Source organism: Nothobranchius furzeri, chromosome 2 (genome assembly GCF_043380555.1).
Source record: "Nothobranchius furzeri strain GRZ-AD chromosome 2, NfurGRZ-RIMD1, whole genome shotgun sequence".
Lineage (NCBI taxonomy): Eukaryota > Metazoa > Chordata > Actinopteri > Cyprinodontiformes > Nothobranchiidae > Nothobranchius > Nothobranchius furzeri.
Window position 1 is genome coordinate 63890429 of NC_091742.1, and position 23595 is coordinate 63914023.

The window sequence follows — 23595 nt, forward strand, 5'->3', positions numbered from 1 at the left end:
CGGTCCTTTTATGAACTGTGAATTTTCTTGTTTCACCACAAAAACCTTCCCTCTCAGCTACAGCTTGACCTCAGCAAACGCCGGCTAACCAAAATAAGACCCTGCCCTTAAATCTCTCCGCATGTGAAGAATGCACGGAGAGCTCCAAGTCAAATGGGAATCTTCCTCCTCTCGTGATATATAGTCACACAGCTGGTTGGGTTTCCTCTTTCCTCTCATTTTTCTCTGTGAGTGCTGCAAACAGAAAGCTCTCTCTCTCTCTCTCTCTCTCTCTCTCTCTCTCTCTCTCTCTCTCTCTCTCTCTCTCTCTCTCTCTCTCTCTCAAATGTCTTGTTTTCCTTCCCTCACATGTACTGATCTGGTGCTTCTACCTCGTTCTGCTCCACCCACCTGCAGATAAAAGCCAAAGTTTGACTGAAGCTGCTGCAAAACTCCTGAAAGCGCCGTGAAACTCCCACCCTGCAGCAGAAATCAGAGGTAGGACGTCTGTTTGATCCGTTTTTTAGCTACATCAGACCAAATTGTTTTCTCTTCTTTTGCTCTCGCTTGTTCAGATTCGAAAGGGGAAAAAAAGAAAGGAAAATGTCAACTAAGAGCATATGTTTCATTAGACATCCCAGCTGGGAAGATTCTGCAGTTCAAATCTGACAGTTTTCCTCAAACATGGAGAAAAAGAAATGAAAAACCCAGGAGATCCACCTGGGATGAATAACTCCAGCTTTTGCTTGTTAAAATAAATGTTCTGTGCAGCATCTTGACAGGATTTGATCCCGGAATGCTTCCACAGTATAGGATTGCCTTAGTTGTCAGCAGCTCTTGGGGAAAGAACGGTTTTCCTTCAGGGTGTGAAGAAGAAATGCAGAAAATTCCTGGCAAATTATTCAACTTGTGTGTCTTGTTTTCCTGTTTTGAAACTCTGACGGGATTGGTCATCTGGGAAGTCCCAGTTTTTCCTTCACACAGATTAGACATCTCTTTCTTCTGCACATTTTTCCTCCTTCAGTAGCGAGGAGGAACCAGATCTGATCTGGGTCCAGCAGCGGAACGCGCCTGCAGCTAACGAGCTTCACAGACTTCTCTGATTAAAAGCTTCTCAGCAGCTTTTTGTAATAAAATCTCAAACTGAACTGAGATGGAGGGATTTATGTGTCGCTGCTTTTCCTTCCAGCTAATTAACCCGGCGAGAAGTTCATGAATTTTGTTTAGCTTTACTTTTTTTTGAGGGGGGGGGGTTACTTTCTTTTTTTCTATAGCTTAATCCCTGAATCTGTTTACTTTTGTATCAGGAAAGTCTAACTGTTGGTAGCATCAGCATCACCGTTCCAAGTTCCTGAAGACTGTCGTTCAAATAATCTCAAACAGATTATAGAATAATCCTTCAGATGTAGACATTTCTAACTTGAGAAGAACTCTGGTGTTAGTGCAGATGTTTGTAGCGTTTTGGAGGTGAAAGGTGTTCTAAATGTATACTTTTCATTTTGGGGGAAATTTGTGATCAATCACAAACGTTTCTTTAGATCCTCAAACTAAACAAACTAGAACTAAAGCATGAAATACTTCTAGATTTACATCCAACTACGTTTGATCTAAACTGCTAAGTAGACAGAGTTGTAGCTCTTTATCATGCCTCGTAAATTTTCTACAGCAAAGCCAAGCTGAACAGGAGGAGACGGGAGGATCGTATTTTTACTCTAATGGCATTTCGGAGCAAACCCCCAAACCTCTTTATGATCTCTGTAAACTCGTCCAAAACTCATCTTGCGTTTTACCCGTTTATGAAGCCCAGTTAGAAAACAGCCATCTTTAAAGTGAAATCATCAGCTGTGATTTTACAGAAACATAATAACTTTTTTTTTTACTGTTGGACTGCTCCCAGTGGGCAAATTACACCAATTACTGGTCATCTGAAAAGTTTCATGTTCTCATGTTTGATGTCCTGCGTGATTAAATAGAAAAAGCATGAACTATATGGTGCCTGGTACCTGAATATAGCTGAGACAGAGCTGAAGTAGACAGAGCTCCCATCAAAAATAGGAGCTTTAACAAAGTGGTCTGTGCTAATACCAATCAACTCTTTTCACTAACAGTAATCTACTTTAGTACTATAGTATTCCATGGTAATACCACAATGGTACAATATCATAGCGGTCCACACCAATACCATAGTGGACCAGGCTAAAACCATAGTGGTTCACACTTATACAACAGTGGTCTGTGCTAATATCGTAATAGTTTAAATTAACAGTAATCCACATTAATACCATAGTAGTCCATGCTAATACCATAGCAGTCCACGCTAATATCATAGTGAACCACGCTAATACCATAGTTGTCCATACTACTGCCATAGCAGTCCATGCTAATACTATAGTGGTCAACGCTAATACCATAGTGGTCTGTGATAATACTACAGTAGTCCATGCAAATACCATAGTCGTTCACACTAAAACCATAGTTGTCCATGCTAATAATATAGTGTTCCACTTTTAGACCCCTGTGATTTGTAGTAATGTCACAGTAGTTTGTCAAATACCATATTGGTCCATGCTAATATTGAAGTGGTCTGCGGTAATACTATAGTAGTCCATGCTAATACCATAGTGGTCTACACTGATGCAATTTTGGTCTGTCCTAATGCCATAGTAGTCTGTGCAAATACCAGTCATCCACACTCAAACCATAGTGGTCCATGCTAATCACATAATGGTCCATGCAAATACCACAGTAGTCTGTCCAAATACCATAGTAGTCTGTCCAAATGCCACAGTAGTCTGTCCAAATACCACAGTAGTCTGTCCAAATACCATAGTAGTCTGTCCAAATACCATTGTAGTCTGTCCAAATACCATAAACCTCCACACTCAAACCATACATGTCAACTCTAATCATATAGTTGTCCACTCTAACAGTGTTCCACAATAATACCACCGTGGTCTGCAGTAATACCACAGTAGTCGATGCAAACACCACAGTGTTTCACACTGTCATTGTGGTGAGCACTAATTGCATAGTGGTCTGTGCCAATATTGGAGTGGTACACATCAATACTGTTGTGGTCTACGTTAATACCATGGTGGTACACATTAATACCGTAGTGGTCTACGTTAATACCATAGTGGTACACATTAATACCGTAGTGGTACACATTAATACCGTAGTGGTACACATTAATACCGTAGTGGTCTACGTTAATACCATAGTGGTACACATTTATACCGTAGTGGTCTACGTTAATACCATAGTGGTACACATTAATACCGTTGTGGTCTACATTAATACCATGGTGGTACACATTAATACTGTTGTGGTCTACATTAATACCATGGTGGTACACATTAATACCATAGTGGTACACATTAATACCGTAGTGGTCTACGTTAATACCGTAGTGGTACACATTAATACCATAGTGGTCTACGTTAATACCATAGTGGTACACATTAATACCGTAGTGGTCTACGTTAATACCATAGTGGTACACATTAATACCGTAGTGGTACACATTAATACCGTAGTGGTACACATTAATACCGTAGTGGTCTACGTTAATACCATAGTGGTACACATTTATACCATAGTGGTCTACGTTAATACCATAGTGGTACACATTAATACCGTTGTGGTCTACATTAATACCATGGTGGTACACATTAATACTGTTGTGGTCTACGTTAATACCATGGTGGTACACATTAATACCATAGTGGTACACATTAATACCATAGTGGTCTACGTTAATACCGTAGTGGTACACATTAATACCGTAGTGGTCTACGTTAATACCATAGTGGTACACATTAATACCGTGTTGGTCTACGTTAATACCATAGTGGTACACATTAATACCATTGTGGTTTACATTAATACCATGGTGGTACACATTAATACTGTTGTGGTCTACGTTAATACCATGGTGGTACACATTAATACCGTTGTGGTCTACATTAATACCATGGTGGTACACATTAATACTGTTGTTGTCTACGTTAATACCATGGTGGTACACATTAATACTGTAGTGGTCTACGTCAATACCGTAGTGGTACACATTAATACCATAGTGGTCTACGTTAATACCATAGTGGTACACATTAATACTGTCGTGGTCTACATTAATACCATAGTGGTACACATTAATACCGCAGTGGTCTATGTTAATACCATAGTGGTACACATTAATACCATAGTGGTACACATTAATACTGTAGTGGTTTACGTTAATACCGTAGTGGTACACATTAATATCGTAGTGGTCTACGTTAATACCATAGTGGTACACATTAATACCGTTGTGGTCTACGTTAATACATAGTGGTACACATTAATACTGTTGTGGTCTACGTTAATAGTGGCTCACATTAATAACATAGTGGTATTAACCGTAGATGCATTAGAGAATCTGCAAAACAGGCTAGATTTAAACTTAAATACAGTGACAACACTTACCACTGTGGTAGTTTGTTCTAAAGTTGAAGTGGTCGCAGCTGGCTGTTTCTCCTTCTCTGATATCTGACATGGCACGCTTATAAGACACAGCATTGCAGTAATATTACGCTGATTTGCCCACATGGTGTGTCTTGTAAAAAGGGCTTGATATCATTGAACGCACAACCTCTCACATCAGAGGTGTTATGTTGCTAAATATGCAAGTGCGTAATGAATGGAGGACCCAGGTAAATGTCAGAGTGTGGTGGTTTGGTGAGACAGACAACCAGATGGCCCAATCATTGACTTTGGACTGAAGCATTGACCAAGTTATTAGGTTTTTAGACAAATGCAAGTGACCCACTTTTATTTAGCTATTTTTAAAGGTATTTTAAAGCCAGTTTTGTCTTTCTCACCCAGATGAACTTTTCTTTGTCAATTTTATTTCTGATATTTAAACAGAATTTTTATCCTTTGTTAAAAGAAACTGTGAAACTAGCATTTTCTGCTCTCTTTGGAGCTGCTGTTTACCATTTTAAAAGTTAAGTCCATAAAAACTTAACCTTTACATGTATTTGGGCCTTCAGTAGATTAATATTATACAGGAAAGACTGATTTTAACAGCCATTATTTGACCTTTGTAGGCTAGGCATTTCAAAAAATCTTATTTATGCTTTAGAAAGCTGCAAAAATTCCCTAGTGGAGTCTGTGGTTTTTAGCATGGTATAAGTTATCAGATCTGGTTATTGGCCAAACGTCGTCATTGCCTATGAAAATACTCACTCGCCTGCAGAAACTTTCATTTGCGAGCCAGTGCAAATATGAAAAAGTGGTGAAACCACATGGCATTCCGGTTAAAACCTGGAATGGTCTGACTTTAATCTAAAAGCTTTGGAAATTCACAAAAGCCTCAGAAGTGTTTCCTTCCTGCTGTGCGAGAAAGAGGAACATGTCTTGCAAAACTAACTTTGTAAACCTCTGTTAAAGAATGCAAAAACTGACACCAGACACTCTGTTTTGACACAACTCCAGAGCTAATAGGCAAATAATTATCTTCCTGTAGAGATTTTTAGTAGTTTTTTGTTGAAGATTGAGGTGAAAACTGTGGCCAGACACTTGGTGACTTGTGGTTCCCAGAACTGGAGGAGAGGAAAAATGTGTCTGTGAGGCGGGTGAAGAGTTCGGGTAAACTCTGAGGTGGAGGTGAAAGTTTTCAGAACAAGGTTTGTTTTCAGTGTCTTTGAACTTTCGTCTTTCGACTCAAGGTGGCGTGACATTCTGTGGAGCAGCAGACAGGAAGTTCGTTCTAATTATTCTGATTCATCAGTTGGTTTCTGTTCAGATAAGATTGAAATGGAACATTTACATTTTTTATGTTTTAGCAGGAGTAAATGCATGTTGGGAGTGTATACCCTCCACTGACTCATCTGATAACTGCATGCAGATATTAGGCTTTTTAAAACATGGAAAAAGCCACAATGGTCACAAAATAACTAGAATCTGATAAAAGTAAAAATAAATGCATATTCTATTAAGTTTAACCAATGAAAGCCAGACATTGCTTTTCAACCATGCTTCAGAGAAATTATTAAAAAAAAATTAACTCGTTGAACAGGCTTGGACAAAATGTTGGTAACCATAAAAAAGCCTGAAATAATTTGACCTAAGGGACATGTTCATTCAAGGGGTGTCCAGTAATTAGCACCGCAGGTGTCTACAATCTTGTTATCAGTCAGTGGGCCTATATGTAGGGCTCCAGGTAGTCCCTGAGTTGTTTGGTGGCATATCTAATAAAGCCCAATAGCCACATGCAGTTTTCAGATGAGTCACCAGAGGGCGCAACAGTCGGGATTTATCAATATGCACACCTAACAGTATTTGTTCCTGCTGAATCATCCAGAAAATTGTAAATTTTATTCCATTTGAATCTTAACCCAGTAGAAACAAATGGATGAATCTGAATAACGAGAAAGAACTTCCTGACTATGCTGCTCCACAGATTGTCACGCTGCCTGGAGTCAGAAGACTAAATCTTAGATCAAAGACACCAAAAACAAACTTTCTCTTGAAAATTTTCACCTCTAACTCAGAGTTTATCTGAACTCTTCACCCACCTCACCAACACATTTTTCCTCTCCTCCAGTTCTGGGAACCTCAAGTCTGTCTGTTCGTCAGACAGACAGACAGGTGTGTGGGTGTGTGTGTGTGTTTTTATTGGTGTTGTAAAATGAGCCAAGCTTAGAGTCTTTTTCACTAATCTTGATCAAAAAATCTTCCAACTTCTTGTAGGATTTCTCCTTTACTTTGGAAATTAGCTGTTTCTGTTGGTAATTTTCTAAATAAGCTGGTTGCCATTTGGCTTTAAGAATCTGCTCTGATTCTCCCTCTGGTGTGAGCACAACCAACAGCTGGCCTCAGCTCACAAACACTCAGACCAGCTAAACACACAGGTGCGTGTCCCAGATGCTGCCTTGGCTTTGGAAACCGAGTGCTCAGCTGATTGTTCCATTCCTTCCTTCCTCTCTCTCTCTCTCTCTCTCTCTCTCTCTCTCTCTCTCTCTCTCTCTCTCTCTCTCTCTCTCTCTCTCTCTCTGTGTGTGTGTGTGTGTGTAAAGGCAGATTTTAATGCATAAGCTGCTACAGATCATCCTTTTCATGACCCCAAAACCCTTCTTATCCCAAAGCACATCTCCTCGTTCTCCCATTAGCCACTGGAAAAGATCTTCAGTTGGCTGAAAACACCAAAACTGGGCCCAGCTACACATAATGAAGACTGGCATCTATGTCTGTAAGCGATGACATGCCTCCGCTCCTTATCGTTTGTTTACATGAGCCAGGAGTCGCCCATCTGGAATCGGTCAGGAGCCGAACACAGAGCAGGAATGGAAATTTGATTATTTTCAAAGCCGAGTATGAGGTGATAAAAGACTTGTGGCTCATCACCTAACCCAGCCAGCTGTGGTTTGGCTAAGAGCTTTACAGGAACAAGGAACTGCTTAATAAGCTGAGATCCAAACATAAAACGTTTATGGGAATCTCACCAGATCCTGTTTGGTTCTACACACTTGTTAATGATCTTTTTGTCAGATGTTACTGAAGATGTTATTGAAGTAGAATTACTAGCATTTCATAAGAATTTGTAGATTTTTGAATTTCCACCCGCCTCTTCAGGACTAAACCACAAATACTGATTACTAACTCCTGGAACCAAAAAGAAGATGTTTTGTTCCTTGAGCTACCTAGTTCTGACTTTAGCCTGATGGTGTGGTTGTCCATTATGCTAGAAACAATATTGTTAATCACCAAACTGTTGCTGGATTTTTTGGAGTTCCTCATGGAGGATGCTTCGGCCCCATTCATGGCTGTGTTGTCTGGCAGAAACAAACCCACACACGAGTTGTCTCATGATGCTTTAGTGGGACACAAAGAAATCTTCTCCAGAGGACTTTTTTTTTCCAGGAGTCCCAAACAACCAGAGAAAATAACTCTCTCCCAGTCATCAGCCTAAACTTCCTCTAGACTTCCAAAAGGTTTAGGAATCATTGCTTTTGTTGTCAAGACCCCAAATCATCAGCTATCCACCACCACGCATGTTTGATTTCCTCCAACTAGGTTATTGTCCTGTTTTCAGCCAGTATTTATCTTGTTTACCACAACCTGCTTACCTTGTCTCAGATTCACCTCCTGAATATTTTGTAAATTCTCAGAGCATTGACTTCTGCATTTTTAGGACTCGTCAAAAGATTGAATCTTATTGAAGTTTTCCACTTGTTCATTGTCTTATCACACTCCTAATTGTTCAGAAGTGTCCTGCGACCCTTCCCACACTGACAGGCAGCCACAGTTGCTTCTCTAAGGTTGATGTTGATGCCGGTGTCGGTACAGGATCTGCTCGGGTCCAGGATCGGCTCGGGGTCCTTCGACTGCCGATGACGTCAAAGTAGTTGATTGGCTGAACATGAAGCTTACGGAAGTGACATTATCACGTTATGATTTTGATTGGTCAGAACAAATTTGTAGTTGTAGTCTTAGCGGTTGTAGTCCTGTAGTCCAAAAATCAACACTTTTGGAGAAAATATGTTTGAATTTCTAAAGGAAATGTAAAATATTAGCAAATGATTAACGGTGACCCTCAAAAGCTCTTGATGTTGATGAAATGGGGCAAAATAAAATACAAGAACATTATTGAAATACACCAAGCAATATTTAGAGTGAAAGAATGTATTTAGATAACAACTAAGGAAACATACAGACGAGCTCCACATTAATACAAACAGATATGGCTTCACATATAAGAACAGTTCTACTTTTTTGTCAGTCCGATGTTGGTTTTATGCAGTTCCACATTCTTTACAAAGCAAAGATAATATGGTGTTTTATTAACAAATTACAATTATAAAGAAAACATTTAGGCGTTAACAAACAAGAATTTATTAACAAAACTGCTGATGTCTTTCCAAAATGTATGTGTGAAAGCCGAGTAGATTTGCAGTCATGTGACGTCATCTGCAGTCGAAGGACCCCGAACTGATCCTGTACCGACACCGTTTACCCTTTTCATTGAGTTAACATGCACTTGTATCTCCAGACGGGCCAAAATGCCCACTTTTATGAAGGTAGTCACATTTACAAATGCATCAGATCAGCAGAAATTTTTTTCTAAAACTAAAAAAAAAGCTGTAGAGGTGGGTTTAGCGTTGGTTTTTAGTTCTACAGTATTAGAGCTTTGATTTCTGTTTTATAAAAGCTACAAAGAACTTTCCTGATTTCTGAGAAATTTAAGACTTGTGAAAAGAAAAAGGACAATTCTGGAATTCACCACAGGCTGTGTGCTGAAAAACAGAAATGAACCTCAGCATCATGATTAAGCAGCTCAGCTTACTTGCCATGAAGGATAATCAGTGTTTATGGTCTTATAATTAGGGACTTATCAAAGTTTTAGGCTGCGGCCTAGACGCCTTGGTTGCTTTCTCATTAATCTATTTTGGAACAAAAGATGACTGATTATATGGTACTTCTTTAATCAATGTATTTGGAATAAATGTAGTTGTTAGCTAGCTGTGAAGTAAATAGTACATTTAGCACGATATCTACTGGAAGTACATCTGCCGTTTCATTGAGTAAAAAAAGATTCCATCTTTTCACTTAAGTATGTGTTTGATTAAATCTCACAGTATTTCTTACAAGATGTGTGATTGATTCTCTGCTGCTACCATGTAAATCTTTAGATCAATATCAGTAAAATGGATTAAGTGGGAGTTCTTTTTTGTCTGTTCCACTACTTATTAGGTGGGATCAGTTCCAATTTCCTAATGTTGGGATTTCTCCCTCATGTGGCAATAAAACCCTTCCGATTCTGATACTGAACCCATCATCAGCAAGGTTGTACCTGTTTGTTGAATGACCTGAAAGTTTTGTTAGGAAATATTATAAAGCCATAACACAACAAACAACCCTAGCATGAGAGTAATAATAAAATAGAAGTTATAGTTAGCCAGAGCTTATGGCAGTGCTTTAACAGTGAGTCCAATAACCAAGTGCTGAATGGACTCTAAGGAATCGACCTCATTCTAAGGACCAGAGCGGGCTAAAGAGATATATAAAATAACTGTAAAATGGACCGTCACCTTATCGTGGTGGAGGAGTTTGAGTGCCCTAATGATCCTAGGAGCTATGTTGTCTGGGGCACTTAGTGCCCCTGGTAGGGTCTCCCATGACAAATTGGTCTTAGGTGAAGGGTGAGACAAAGAACGGTTCGAAGGATCTTTCATGGCGGTTAAAACGAAGAGTCAGAGTACCCGGCCCGGAGGGTTACCGGGGTCCCACCCTGGAGCCAGACCTGGGGTTGGGGCCCGTGAGCGAGCGCCTGGTGGCCGGGCTTTCGCCCATGGGGCCCGGCCGGGCCCAGCCCGAACCGGATACATGGGCTCGTCCAACTGTGGACCCACCACCCGCAGGAGGAACATGAAGGGTCCGGTTCAATGCGAATCGGGTGGCAGACCAAGGCGGGAGCCTTGGCGGTCCAATCCCCGGACAAGAAAACTAGTTTTTGGGACATGGAACGTCACCTCGCTGGGGGGGAAGGAGCCGGAGCTTGTGGCAGAGGTTGAGCGGTACCGGCTAGATATAGTCGGACTCACCTCGACACATTGCATTGGCTCTGGAACCCGAAACCTGGAGAGGGGTTGGACACTCTACTTTGCTGGAGTTGCTCCGGGTGAGAGGCGGAGGGCTGGGGTTGGCTTTTTGTTAGCCCCGAGACTCTCTGCCTGTGTGTTGGGGTTTACCCCGGGGGACAAGAGGGTAGCTTCCTTGCGCCTTCGGGTCGGGGAACGGGTCCTGACTGTTGTTTGTGCTTATGGGCCAAATATCAGTTCAGAGTACCCACCCTTTTTGGAGTCCCTGGGACGAGTGCTAGATAGTGCTCCATCAGGGGACTCCATTGTCCTGCTGGGGGACTTCAATGCTCACGTGGGCAATGACAGCTTGACCTGGAGGGGTGTGATTGGGAGGAACGGCCCACTTAATCTGAACTCGAGCGGTGTTTTGTTATTGGACTTCTGTGCAAGCCGCAGTTTGGCCATAACGAACACCATGTTCGAACATAAGGATGCCCACCGGTACACTTGGTACCAGGGCAGCCTAGGTCACAGGTCGATGATAGATTTTGTAGTCGTATCATCTGACCTGCGGCCGTATGTTTTGGACACCCGAGTGAAGAGAGGGGCGGAGCTGTCAACTGATCACCACCTGGTGGTGAGTTGGATCAGATGGCAAGGGAACATGCCGCGTAGACCTGGCAGACCCAAACGCATAGTGAGGGTCTGCTGGGAACGCCTGGCAGAAGAACCTGTCAAGACGGTCTTCAACTCCCACCTCCGGCAGAGCTTTGACCACGTCCCGAGAGCAGTGGGGGACATTGAGTCCGAGTCGGCCTTGTTCCACTCTGCGATTGTCGAGGCGGCTGTTGCTAGCTGTGGTCGTAAGGTGGCCGGTGCCAGTCGTGGTGGCAACCCCCGTACCCGCTGGTGGACACCAGAGGTTCGGGGAGCCGTCAGGCTGAAGAAGGAGGCCTACAGGGCGTGGCTGGTCTGTGGGTCTCCGGAGGCAGCAGACAGGTACCGGATAGCCAAGCGGGGTGCAGCAGTGGCAGTTGCCGAGGCAAAATCTCGGGCGTGGGAGGAGTTTGGTGAGGCCATGGAGAAAGACTATCGATCGGCTCCAAAGAGGTTCTGGCAAACTGTCCGGCGCCTCAGGAGAGGAAGGCAGCAACTTGCTCACACTGTTTACAGTGGGGATGGGGAGCTGCTGACGTCAACTGAGGCTATAGTCGGACGGTGGAAGGAATACTTTGAGGAGCTCCTCAATCCCACCAATGCGCATTCCGAGGAGGAACCAGAGCTGGGAGGCCTGGGGATGGACTGTCCGATCTCGGGGGCAGAAGTTGCTGAGGTAGTCAAACAACTACACAGCGGCGGAGCCCCGGGGGCGGATGAGGTTTGTCCTGGGTATCTCAAGGCTATGGATGTTGTAGGGCTGTCATGGTTGACACGTCTCTACAACATTGCGTGGTCATCGGGGGCAGTTCCTAGGGAGTGGCAGACCGGGGTGGTGGTCCCCATCTTTAAGAAGGGTGACCTGAGGGTGTGTTCCAACTATAGGGGGATCACACTCCTCAGCCTCCCTGGAAAGGTCTACGCCAAGGTACTGGAGAGGAGGGTCCGATCGATAGTTGAATCTCAGATAGAGGAGGAGCAATGTGGTTTTCGTCCTGGCCGTGGAACTGCGGACCAGCTCTATACCCTTGCAAGGGTGATGGAGGGGGCATGGGAGTTTGCCCAACCAATCCACATGTGCTTTGTGGATTTGGAGAAGGCTTATGACCGTGTCCCCAGGGGCACCCTGTGGGGGACGCTCCAGGAGTATGGGGTGGGTGGCTTTCTGTTAAGGGCCATTCAGTCCCTTTACCAGAGGAGCGTGAGTTTGGTCCGCATAGCCGGTAGTAAGTCGGACCTGTTCCCAGTGAGGGTTGGACTCCGCCAGGGCTGCCCTTTGTCACCGGTTCTGTTCATCACTTTTATGGACAGAATTTCTAGACGCAGCCGTGGTGTGGAGTGTGTCGAGTTTGGTGGCAGGAGAATCTCGTCTCTGCTTTTTGCGGATGATGTGGTCCTCCTAGCTTCATCCAGCTCTGACCTTCAGCTCTTGCTGGGTAGGTTCGCGGCCGAATGTGAAGCGGCTGGGATGAGGATCAGCACCTCCAAATCTGAGACCATGGTTCTCGACCGGAAAAGGGTGGCTTTCCACCTCCGGGTCGGGGGCGAGGTCCTACCTCAAGTGGAGGAGTTTAAGTATCTCGGGGTCTTGTTCACGAGTGAGGGTAGGAGGGATCGGGAGATCGACAGGCGGATTGGTTCGGCGTCTGCAGTGATGCGGACGCTGAGCCGATCTGTCGTGGGGAAGAGGGAGCTGAGCCAGAAAGCCAGGCTCTCGATTTACCGGTCGATCTACGTCCCAATCCTCACCTATGGTCATGAGCTTAGGGTAATGACCGAAAGAACGAGATCGCGGATACAAGCGGCCGAAATGAGTTTCCTCCGTAGGGTGGCCGGGCTCAGCCTTAGAGATAGGGTGAGGAGCTCGGACATTCGGGAGGGACTCGGAGTAGAACCGCTGCTCCTCCGGATCGAAAGGAGCCAGTTGAGGTGGTTTGGGCATCTGGTCAGGATGCCTCCTGGACGCCTCCCCGGGGAGGTGTTTCGGGCATGTCCTGCCGGCAGAAGGCCCCCGGGTCGACCCAGGACACGTTGGAGAGGTTACATCTCCAATCTGGTCCGGGAACGCCTTGGGGTCCTGCCGGAGGAGCTGGTGGACAAGGCCGGGGAGAGGACGGCCTGGAGCTCCCTAATTGGGATGCTGCCCCCGCGACCCGGACCCGGATAAGCGGAGGAATACGAAGACGAAGACGAAGAACTGTAAAATGACAATCAGTGTTATGTTCTCAGTGAATTGCATTTTGGACTCAGCCTAAAAATTACAGACCCATTTCTAAATTACCCTTTATATCTAAAATTGGAAAAGGTAGTGGCAGATCAGCTGATTACTTTTCTGGAACTGCACACCAGTTTTGACAAATTCCACTCTGGTTTTCGTAAAAAGCATTCAACAGAAACAGCTTTGCTTAAAGTTTCCAGTGACATCATGATGGCTGCAGACAACGGGGAATTCACAGTGTTGTAGTATTGTTAGATCTTTCTGCAGCTTTTGACACTGTCGATCACAGAACCTTCATTAACCCTCTGGAGGCTTGATACCTACCTACCTGGTTACTCCATCCATCCACTGTCTGAACCCGCCTTGTCCACGTAAGGTTGTGTGTGTGTGTGTGGGGGGGTGGGGGTGGGGGGGGGGGTTGTATGGCTGGTGCCTATCTCCAGTGGTCAATGGGCAATCAGGCGGGGTACACCCTGGACAGAGAGCCAGTCCATCGCAGCTACCTGGTTACTCTATATACGAATTTCATGAGCATTTTTTAACTCAGAAGTACCCCTGAAGGACTTAGTTGTTTGTCCTTTTATCAAAACTTATTTAGAGTCTGAGATGTTTAACAGACTTGGTGACTCGGTGGGGATCCCTGGAACTGTTCTAGACTGGTTTAGATGGTACCTTTCTAACATAAGTTACAGTGTATGTATAAACCAAACCATGTCATCTGTTCTGTGGGGTACCCCAAGGCTCTGTTTTGGGTCCACTGTTGTTTCTGCTGTACATACACCCTCTTGGACAGATAACTGATTATTTTCATAACGTTTCTTATCACCTATATGCAGATGACATTCAGCTGTACTGCTCCTTTAAGGATTCTGAGTTCTACAAACTGTCTGAATTACTAGAGTGTCTATCAGCTATCACCAGCTGGCTAGAAGATAACTTCCTTCAGTTAAACTCTGAAATGACCGAATGTCTGATCATTGCCTCTGAGAGCATGGTTCTCCTGATTAGCTTAAAACTTGGTCATTTATCTTCTGCCGTCAAGATGAACATTGGTCCAGAACTGTTTTTATCACTTAAGAAATATCTCCAAATTTTGAAGGTTGGTGTCAAAACATGAACTTGAAATGGTTCTCCAGGCCTTTATCTCCTCCCATATAGATTACTGTAACACACTCTTCACATGTTTTAACAAAGAAGCCCTTGACCGCCTTCAGTTGGTCCAGAACTCTGCAGCAAGGCTCCTAACTGGAGCAAACAGAAGAGCATACATCGTTGGTTACGTATTAAAACCCCAGATTCTATGAGTCTAGTCGCAGCCCTTAAGCTAGCTGCTATTGGAAGGATGATCTCCGCATCAGCCAATCATGAAGAGCTTAAATGTACGCCCACCAAAAGTGGGCCCCCTCGTGGTATATAACCGCAGTGACCCCACTGCTCACCTCCAATGGCTCTTATTCCCATCATAACCAGTGGGGCCAGTGGCTTAAGGGCTGCGACTAGACTCATAGAATCTGGGGTTACAATACGTAACCAACGTTCTATTTCGTCTAGTCTTAGCCCTTAAGCTAGCTGCTATTGGAATAAAGCGCAGCTGGATGGGTTTACGCCCCACTGGTTAACACAACCAATGGACACACCCAATCAAATCTCCTCTAGTGGGGGACGTTCAGCCTCAGACCAGGCCTTAAGACTGAGGCAGGCACAATAAGAGAGGGGCCCCCACTAAAATACATCATCCACAAGAGGATAAAATCCATCTCAGCAAGGCCAATGAGGTGCCATAAGCATTCATTTAGCCTGCTGGGGTCCAAGCACTGAACGAGTGATGGAACCTGAAGACACATCTCGTAAATAATAACGAGTAAAGGAACAGGGTGAAGCCCATGAAGCAGCCTGACAAATGTCTTCCATTGACACACCACTGAGGAGCGCCATCGAAGAGGAAATCCCTCTGGCCGAGTGAGCCCTGAGTGCCTCAGGGGGATCCCGCCCTGATGATGTGTAAGCGAGGGAAATGGCGTCACACAGCCAGCGTGAAAGGCGCTGGGCCGACAGCGCCTGACCAAGGGAAGACTCCCTGTAGTGCACAAACAGGTTTTGTGAGCGACGAATCCCTGAAGTGCGTGACACATATCGTGCAAGCGTGCGCACCAGGCAGAGAAGGTGAGAAGCCGCCTCCTCCTCAGAATTATGGGGAGGAGGAAAAAGTCCAGCCAATGAAATTGACCTGGATTTGAAGGAAGCATTAATCCTTTTGGGCACAAAGGCTGGGTTGGGGCATAAAACAGCAGACCCGCCATCCTCCCGGATCCTGAGGCATGCGGGAGCCACTGAGAGGGCGGTTAGGTCACTCACTCTCTTAACTGATGCTAGCGCCAGCAGCAATGCAGTTTTAAGCGACAGGAACTTGAGTGAGACCTGGTCCAAGGGTTCTAATGGAGCTTCAGATAAGCCGTGCAGAACCACCGTTAGATCCCATTGGGGAAAAAGCGGGCGGGACACAGGTCTGTTCCTTCTGACACCTTTTAGAAAACGTTTTGTGAGGGGATGATTGAAAACAGATCTATCTCCAAAACCCTGATGACATGATGAGATAGCTGCAGCATATGTCTTAACAGTGCTGAATGCGAGGCCCCTGTCCATCAGTATCTGCAAAAACGATAGAACATCCGCCAGCTGGCAGGAGAGCGCTTGAACATTCCGTTCTGCACACCAGTTCTGGAAAGCTGCCCATTTAGCAGCGTAAGAGGCAATGGTAGAGGGCGCCCGCGCACTCTGAATCGTGGCCACCACATCATGCGGCAGCCCAGAAGCCTCTAAGCGTGACCGCTCAGCGGCCAGACCCACAGCCGTTGGCCTATTTCCGGAGGATGTTTGATTATCCCATCCGCCTGGAGAAGGGCGTCCGCCCTCCACGGGAGCCTCCACGGGGAGCCGGACACTAGCGCTTGCAGGTCCGGAAACCATGACGCGGACACGCGCCTGGGAGCCACCAGAATCACCGAGAGCTGTTCCGACCGAATTCGGTCCAGGAGACGGGGAATCAGAGGGACTGGTGGAAACGCGTAAAGGAGCATTCGAGGCCAGGGCTGGTGTGAGAAGGCGTCCGCCCCGAGCGGGGGTCCGTCCCGGGGACTCAGGGAAAACCACAGGCGACACTGAGCGTTTTCGCGAGCCGCAAACAGATCCACAGACGGTTCCCCGAACCTGATCCAGATCTGTGATATCAGTGCAGGATGTAGACGCCAGTCGGAGTCGCGGGGTCCCCCTCTCGACAGGATGTCTGCCGCTACATTCAGTACCCCCGGAATGTAGATGGCTCTGATGGACAGCAGGTGGACATGTGTCCAACACAGTAAATCTGTGGCGACACGCAACAGTGGGAGGGATCGAACTCCCCCTTGGCGATTTATGTAGGCTGCCGCTACCCGGTTGTCTGTGTGAACTTCGACATGACGGCCCTCGAGAAGGGCAGCGAAGTGTCTGATCACATTCCTCACTGTCATAAGCTCCAACACATTTATGTGCTCGTGCATGTGGGAGGGCCAGCGATCTGCCACCGTGTGGGACAAGCACGTGCCCCCCCACCCCGACAGTGACGCATCCGTAAACACAGATACGTGTGACGCAGGACGTCCGATGGGAACCCCGCGTGAGAGGATGCAGGGGTTCCCCCAGTGAGCGAGGTCCCCGCCCACTGAAGGGGGAATCCTCAACATACGTCTCTTCTGACGTATTGGGTGTACCCGGAGGCGGACGAACCAGCGTTGCAAGCGCCTCGTGCGCAGCAAACCTAGCGGCACTACTGAATCGGCTGCGGACATCATGCCCAGGAGTTTCATGACTAACCGGGCTCTCACGATCTTGCGGGGTTGAACACGGGAGATCACCGTGGAGAGATCTGCCGCTCTTGCAGGCGACAAACGTGCTCTCATTAGGGAGGCGTCCAACTCCACCCCGAGATACACAATCGACTGGGATGGAAGGATGGAGCTCTTTTCCCAGTTTATAGAAAACCCTAGGGTTGACAGATGCTCTGTCAACCTCCTGGTTTGCTGTGACGCCTCGTCCTCGGACCGGGCGCACAGGAGAAGATCGTCCAGGTAAAATAAGACCCTCATTCCCTCCGTGCGCAGTGGCTGCAGCGCGGTCTCCAGACATTTGGAGAAAGTGCGCGGGGCTAGCGAGTAGCCGAAAGGGAGGCGATTGAACTGATATTGAACTCCCTTGAACGAAAAACGCAGAAACTTCCGGTGGTTTGGAACTACTGGTATGTGGAAGTATGCGTCTTTCAGGTCGATTGACGTGAACCAATCCCCGGGGCGCACATATTCCAGGACTTGTCTCATCGTTAACATGCGGAAATGCATTACTGCTATGGAGCAGTTGAACAGGGACAGGTCGAGAATCGGCCTCATTCCTCCCGACTTCTTCGGTACTACGAAGTAGCGGGAGTAGAAACCCGAGAGCTCTTGTCCGCGAGGGACTCGTGAAATAGCGTCCTTGGACAGAAGTTCCCGCAGCTCCAGCTCTAGCGCCTGAGACTGTACTTGCGATGTGAACGTCGTCTCCACGATCCCGTTGAAGGGAGGTGGAGTGGCCTGAAAATGAAGTGTGTGACCGCAATGAATGGTGTCCGAAATCCATTTGCTCATGATGCAAAGGCGGCGCCACTCGTGCGCGCGTTCCGACAATGGACGCATGTGCGCGGTCACGTGAACAACGTCTGAGGGTTGTGCATGCGCCCTTACCGCCGTCGCCCGTACCAGAGAACTGGGGGCGACCCATGGAGGGCTGCGCTCGAAAGGGCAAGTGCGAAACAGCTGGAACAGGCTGGTCCACACCGCGGAGCGTGGAGTCCGAGAGTGAAGGACGAGTGGGAGCCGGGCCTGTGCACGGGGGCGACAGAGTGCTAGCGGATGGAGCCGCGCACTGTGCCGCCGCGCGTGGTCGAGACAGCGACATGACATCCCGCCCCACCCAACGGCGTGGGGAGAGCGGGACGAGTTGGGCCTGGCCGGATGCTGGGGCCAGAGCGCAAATGGAGCGCACCCTTACGGCTGGCCGTGTATTATGACTACCTGCAGGAACATGTGTGCGTGCAGCAGTGCTTGGTGTGGGGAACATGTGTGAAAACTCGGCAGAGGATTCTGCGGAGGACTGTAGGATTGAGCTCTTTGAGTGACGTTTTTTGGGTTTTATTTCAAAACCAACAACATCAGAACAATCAGTAACACACACATTCCCCCCAAAGAGTCACTTCCGTGGCTGCTTTCGGCAAGGCTCCTGCACCTGGGACTGCCAAGACGGCGTCTGCTGGCCCTGCCGGAACTGTTGTCCGCCATCTCGCTGGTCCCACTGATGTGGAGCCGAAGCGGGAGGCCGGCTCCGTGGAGCGGGCGGTGCAGCTGGACGTCTGAAGCTTCCGCGCCGTTCGTCCCATCCTCTGGCTGAACGGCCGGAGTGCGAGGCTGACCGAGGGTGGACCAGGTCTCGCACCGTAGCCGATAGTTCGGCCGTCTTCTGAGCCCTCTCAATGACGCCCCTAAGATGGGGACCAAACAGAACATCGGTGGTGATGGGGCCATCCAGCATCTCCCTTTGCAGATGTTCCGGAATGGAGGGCAGGGCCTTCAGCCAGATCGCTCGCTGGATGAGGGTCTGCCAGGCAGCGATGCGAGCAGAACCGGTGAGCACAGCAGCACACAGATTGAGGATGGCATCAGCAGTCTTAGTTATGACGGCTTTCGACTCCTCGGGAGCTTCCAGCTCCTCCATCATCTTGGAGACGCCGAAGGCAAGAAGGGCGATGTTATTCCCTGCAGCGCCGGTCTGAAAGGCACACTGATGTGCGCGGTCGGTGAGCCGTGTCAGCAGCTGGTCATGTTTTGAAGCGGGAACAGCTCGCGGGCCAGTGAGGTGGTTCTTGGCGCCGAACAGCGAGGCCAAATCCGGCTCTAGTGGAGGAACGGACGGCCAGCCTTGGTCGGAAAACCCCTCGACCTTGGTGATGGGCGCATATGTGGAGACTGGCGCCTTGAGCTTGGCAGGCTCGGAGAAGGCGGCAGACCAGCAGCTCATAGCAGCGGGGAAGCGCGGCCAGACAGGGTCTGGACAGCGTGTCTGAGTTGCCCCGAAAATTCCCGCCAAATCATCCGCTTCAGGCAGGGCCAGTTCTGGCACAGCTAGCCCCTTGCGGGCTGCTGACGCAGAAATGATGGCGGGCAGCTCCTGGAGCAGTGCTCTTACTGCTGGCAGGGGGGAGCGAGAAGCCACTGGGGCAGAAGGACCCGCTGAGCGAAGCTCGTCGACCTCCGTTATGTCTAGGAGGGACGCCGCCTCATCGTAGTTTTCGCTGTCAGTGACGTCATCCAGCCGGTTGAAGCCAGCCGGCTCCTGACCGGCGTCGAAGAAAACCAAAGCCTTGTCCAGCGGGTAGGAGTCAGCCACCGGAAATTCTTCGTCGGCGGCGGGAGTGAAGTACTCGACCCGGCGAATCTTCTCCGCCACGGGCAGAGCGGCACAGAACGGGCACGAGGCCTGCGGGGTCAAGGCCAGGCCAGCGTGGTGAGCCCCGAGAAAGACCTCACACTTAGCGTGCAGGTCGCCGCTGGAAATGGAGCCCGTCTGGCAGGTCGGGCAGGGTCTGGTGTCGCTGGACATGGCTGGTAAGTCGTCTTCGGATAATTTGCTCTTTTGAGATAATATTTGCTCTTTAATAAAGCTCTCAAGCTTGGCATGAAGAGAAAAAGGAGGTGAGCAGTGGGGTCACTGCGGTTATATACCACGAGGGGGCCCACTATTGGTGGGCGTACATTTAAGCTCTTCATGCTTGGCTGATGCGGAGATCATCCTTCCAATAGCAGCTAGCTTAAGGGCTAAGACTAGACGAAATAGAACACTCCAATTCTGATGTCTCTGCACTGGTTACCCGTTAACTTTAGAGTTCATTTTAGAATCCTGATTAGAACCTTCAGGGCTTCTACATGGTCAAGCTCCCCCCTACATTACTGAACTGTTAAAGCCATATGCTCCATCCCGAGCCAAGGTCCACACACCAGAATGTTCTAGCAGTTCCAAAGACCAGATACAAAAGTCAAGGTCACTGACAGTCTGGACACCTTTAAAAGAACAGCTGAGGACCCTTTTATTTAAAGCTGTTTTTACTTAAATCTTTTGTTTTCGTCTTCTTTTTAAGCTCAAATTCTTTCATCGTTTTATGAAATTTATGATCATTTTATGATGTCATGACTTTGTTTTTGTGATTTCAATTTATTCTATGATATTTGCTGTTTTGTTTGAGACCATTATGATTTGTTTTGATTTGTTGATCTCTGTGAAGCACTTTGTTATTCTCTTTCTGTGATGAGTGCTTTTTAAAAAATGTACTTACTACTATGTCAAATTTCTTTCCTCATGTTATCACGTTGAGATATCCTAAAAAGTTTTCCCTGTGTGCTTTAATAAATAATAAAGTCATGATACAGATCTGGGGCCTCATTTATAAAGCTTGCTTACGCACAAAAAGAGGTCGGAAAACTGCGTAAGCAACTTTCCACGCAAACTTGGGGATTTATAAAAGCAAACGATGCGGAAAAATGAGGCCCCTGAACCCGGGCCATGCACTGCCGCCTGTTCCTGCCATCTTCCCGGCAGCTTACAAGTCAGGACCCCATCGCCAAGTCCCTGCCCAGATCCCCACATGGAGCCCGCCGCCCCCAGGCCCCCACCCAGACCCACTCAGGGGCAATACAGCTGCAAGGCAGCAACCACATTTTGGACATGGAGAGCACCTGCAGTTCTGCTGGATACAATTATGAATTCCAGAGGCATCATCATTTGTACCGCTTCGTGCGCACACAGCACAAACCCCCACCCCCCCATGCACGCATGCGCACAGACACGCGCATGCGGCGCTGTACCCTCTGGCGGAGAACTGTGAGTACGGCAACTTGCATGATGACCTGTGACAGATTAGTGGTGGGGCTTAAAGATTCGTCATTATCTGAGAAGATGCAACTTGATAAAGACCTCACCCTGGCAAAGGCTATTACAATTGTTAGACAGTCGGAAGAAATTAAGAGACAGCAGTCATAACTACGGGAAACGTGGTCACTTTGAGAGGATGTGCAAGTCAGCAAAGTCAGTGCATGAGGTCGCTGAAGATGTCGATGAACTGTTTCTGGGTGAGATAGCCTCCGGGGAGGATCCATGGATGGCAGACATTAACATAAGAGAGAGTACAATACCCTTTGAGATTGATACGGGAGCTGAAGTCACAGCCATCCCAGTACAGGTGGTGCTGTGAAGGGAGGCTTAAAGATGTCCCCAGGTCCCTCTATGGTCCTGGGGGAATAAAACTGAAGGTTGTAGGAATGGTCACGGAAAAGCTCTCATATAAAGAAAAGAGCATTATGGAGACAATCTTCATTGTGAGAGACCTTCAAGTGTCTCTGTTGAGCGAACCAGCATCCGTGGGCCTTAAGCTGGTGGCTAGAGTTGACAGAGACAGTTAAACAAGCGTTTCCTAAACTCTGTGATGGACTTGGGCTCGTCCAGAGACTATACACCATTAAGCTCAAACCTGATGCTAAGCCATTCTCCCTTAAAGTGCCACGTCGAGTTCCGCTACCCCTTATGAGAAAAGTGAAGGACGACCTAAGTAAAATGGAATGCATGGGGGTCATCAGCCGCATAGAGAAACAACAGACTGGTGCTGGTATGGTGGTGGTGCCAAAAAAAGACACGGAAGAAGTCTGCATCTGTGTAGACATGACGCCCCTAAATGAGTCAGTATGCTGGGAAAAATGTATTATCCCCTCAGTAGAGCAGACGTTGGGCATGCTGTCAGGAGCTCTATATTTCACTAAGCTGGATGCTAATAGAGGGTTCTGACAAATTCCCCTGTCACGCGAGTCTGCGCTTTACACCACCTTCATCACACTGTTCGGGCGGTATCATTTTAACCGCCTCCCCTTTGGCCTTTCGTCTGCCCCCAAGCATTTTCAAAATATGATGGTCACAGAGATCCTGGGTGGGCTAGAGGCCACATTGATGACATTCTGGTATGGGAGGCCACAGAAGAACAACATGACGCCAGGGTCCGGGCAGTGCTGGAATGGGCAGAAAAAGCAGGGGTGACGCTTAATATGGAAAAATGTGAGTTTGGAAAGACCGAGATTAAGTTTCTGGGCTATGTCATTTCAGAAGATGGCATTCAGCCGGATCCAGAGAAAACAAGAGCAGTGATGGAAATGGAGGAACCCTCCAACGTGAGTGACCTCAGAAGCTTCTTAGGCATGGTAAACGAACTGGGGAAATTCCTGCCCAACCTGGCTGAAAAAGACAAAGCGCTGAGGGACCTGCTGTCCAACAAGAATCAGTGGTGCTGGGGTCATGAACAATGGGAGGCCTTCCGCTGTCTCAAACAGGAGCTTTCCACTACGCCAGTCCTCCAACTATACGACCCGAACGTACCACTAAAAATATCAGCTGAAACTTTGTCATATGGACTTGGGGCGGTGATGCTCCAGATAAAGGATGAGGTATGGTCCCGGTCACCTACGCTTCCAGGTCGTTGCGTGACACAGAACGACACTATGCTCAGCTGGAAAAAGAGGCTCTGGTGCTAACATGAGCCTGTGAGAGGTTCAGTGATTTCATCCTAGGCCTACAGTTTGAACTGGACACTGATCACAAACATTTAGTGAGTCTATTGGGGGGACAGGCCTTGGACGTATTGCCTCCCAGAGTACAGAGGTTCTGGATGCGCTTAATGAGGTACTCATACAAAATAGTGTAGGCACCCGGGAAGACCCTCACAACTGCTGACATACTTTCCCGCGCTCCTCTCAGAGACAAAGTTACCCAAGTGGACAATACACTCATAGAGGACACTAACATCTACGTGGATTCGATTGTAAACAACCTCCCCATGAGCGACACATATCTGGCGGGGCTTCGACAACAGTTGAATGCTGACAACATCTGTTCTCAAGTCATGAGGTTCTGTGCAGAAGGTTGGCCAGTAGAGATCGCATACAAGGGCCGATCAGACACTACTGGCAAGAGAGAGCACACCTGAGTGTACATAATGGACTGCTCCTATGTGGCACAAGATTGGTTGTCCCCACCTGCATGAGGAACGATATTCTAGACAAGAAGGGCGTCAGGGGG

At 47.5% G+C, this 23595-nt stretch overlaps 2 protein-coding genes across 2 annotated transcripts in view; both read left to right on the plus strand.

Moving 5' to 3' along the window:
- The first annotated feature begins 375 nt into the window (after positions 1-375).
- LOC107393338 (collagen alpha-1(VIII) chain) overlaps positions 376-23595 on the plus strand; it is a 34532-nt gene continuing 11312 nt past the window's right edge. The window contains exon 1 of the mRNA XM_015971619.3: positions 376-477. The gene's annotated coding sequence lies outside the window, so the exon portion shown is untranslated. The remainder of the gene's footprint in view (positions 478-23595) is intronic.
- LOC139066389 (uncharacterized) lies at positions 22340-23195 on the plus strand. Its single transcript, XM_070548919.1, has one exon. The coding sequence runs from the start codon at positions 22569-22571 to the stop codon at positions 23049-23051; it is 483 nt and encodes a 160-aa protein (XP_070405020.1). The 5' UTR covers positions 22340-22568; the 3' UTR covers positions 23052-23195.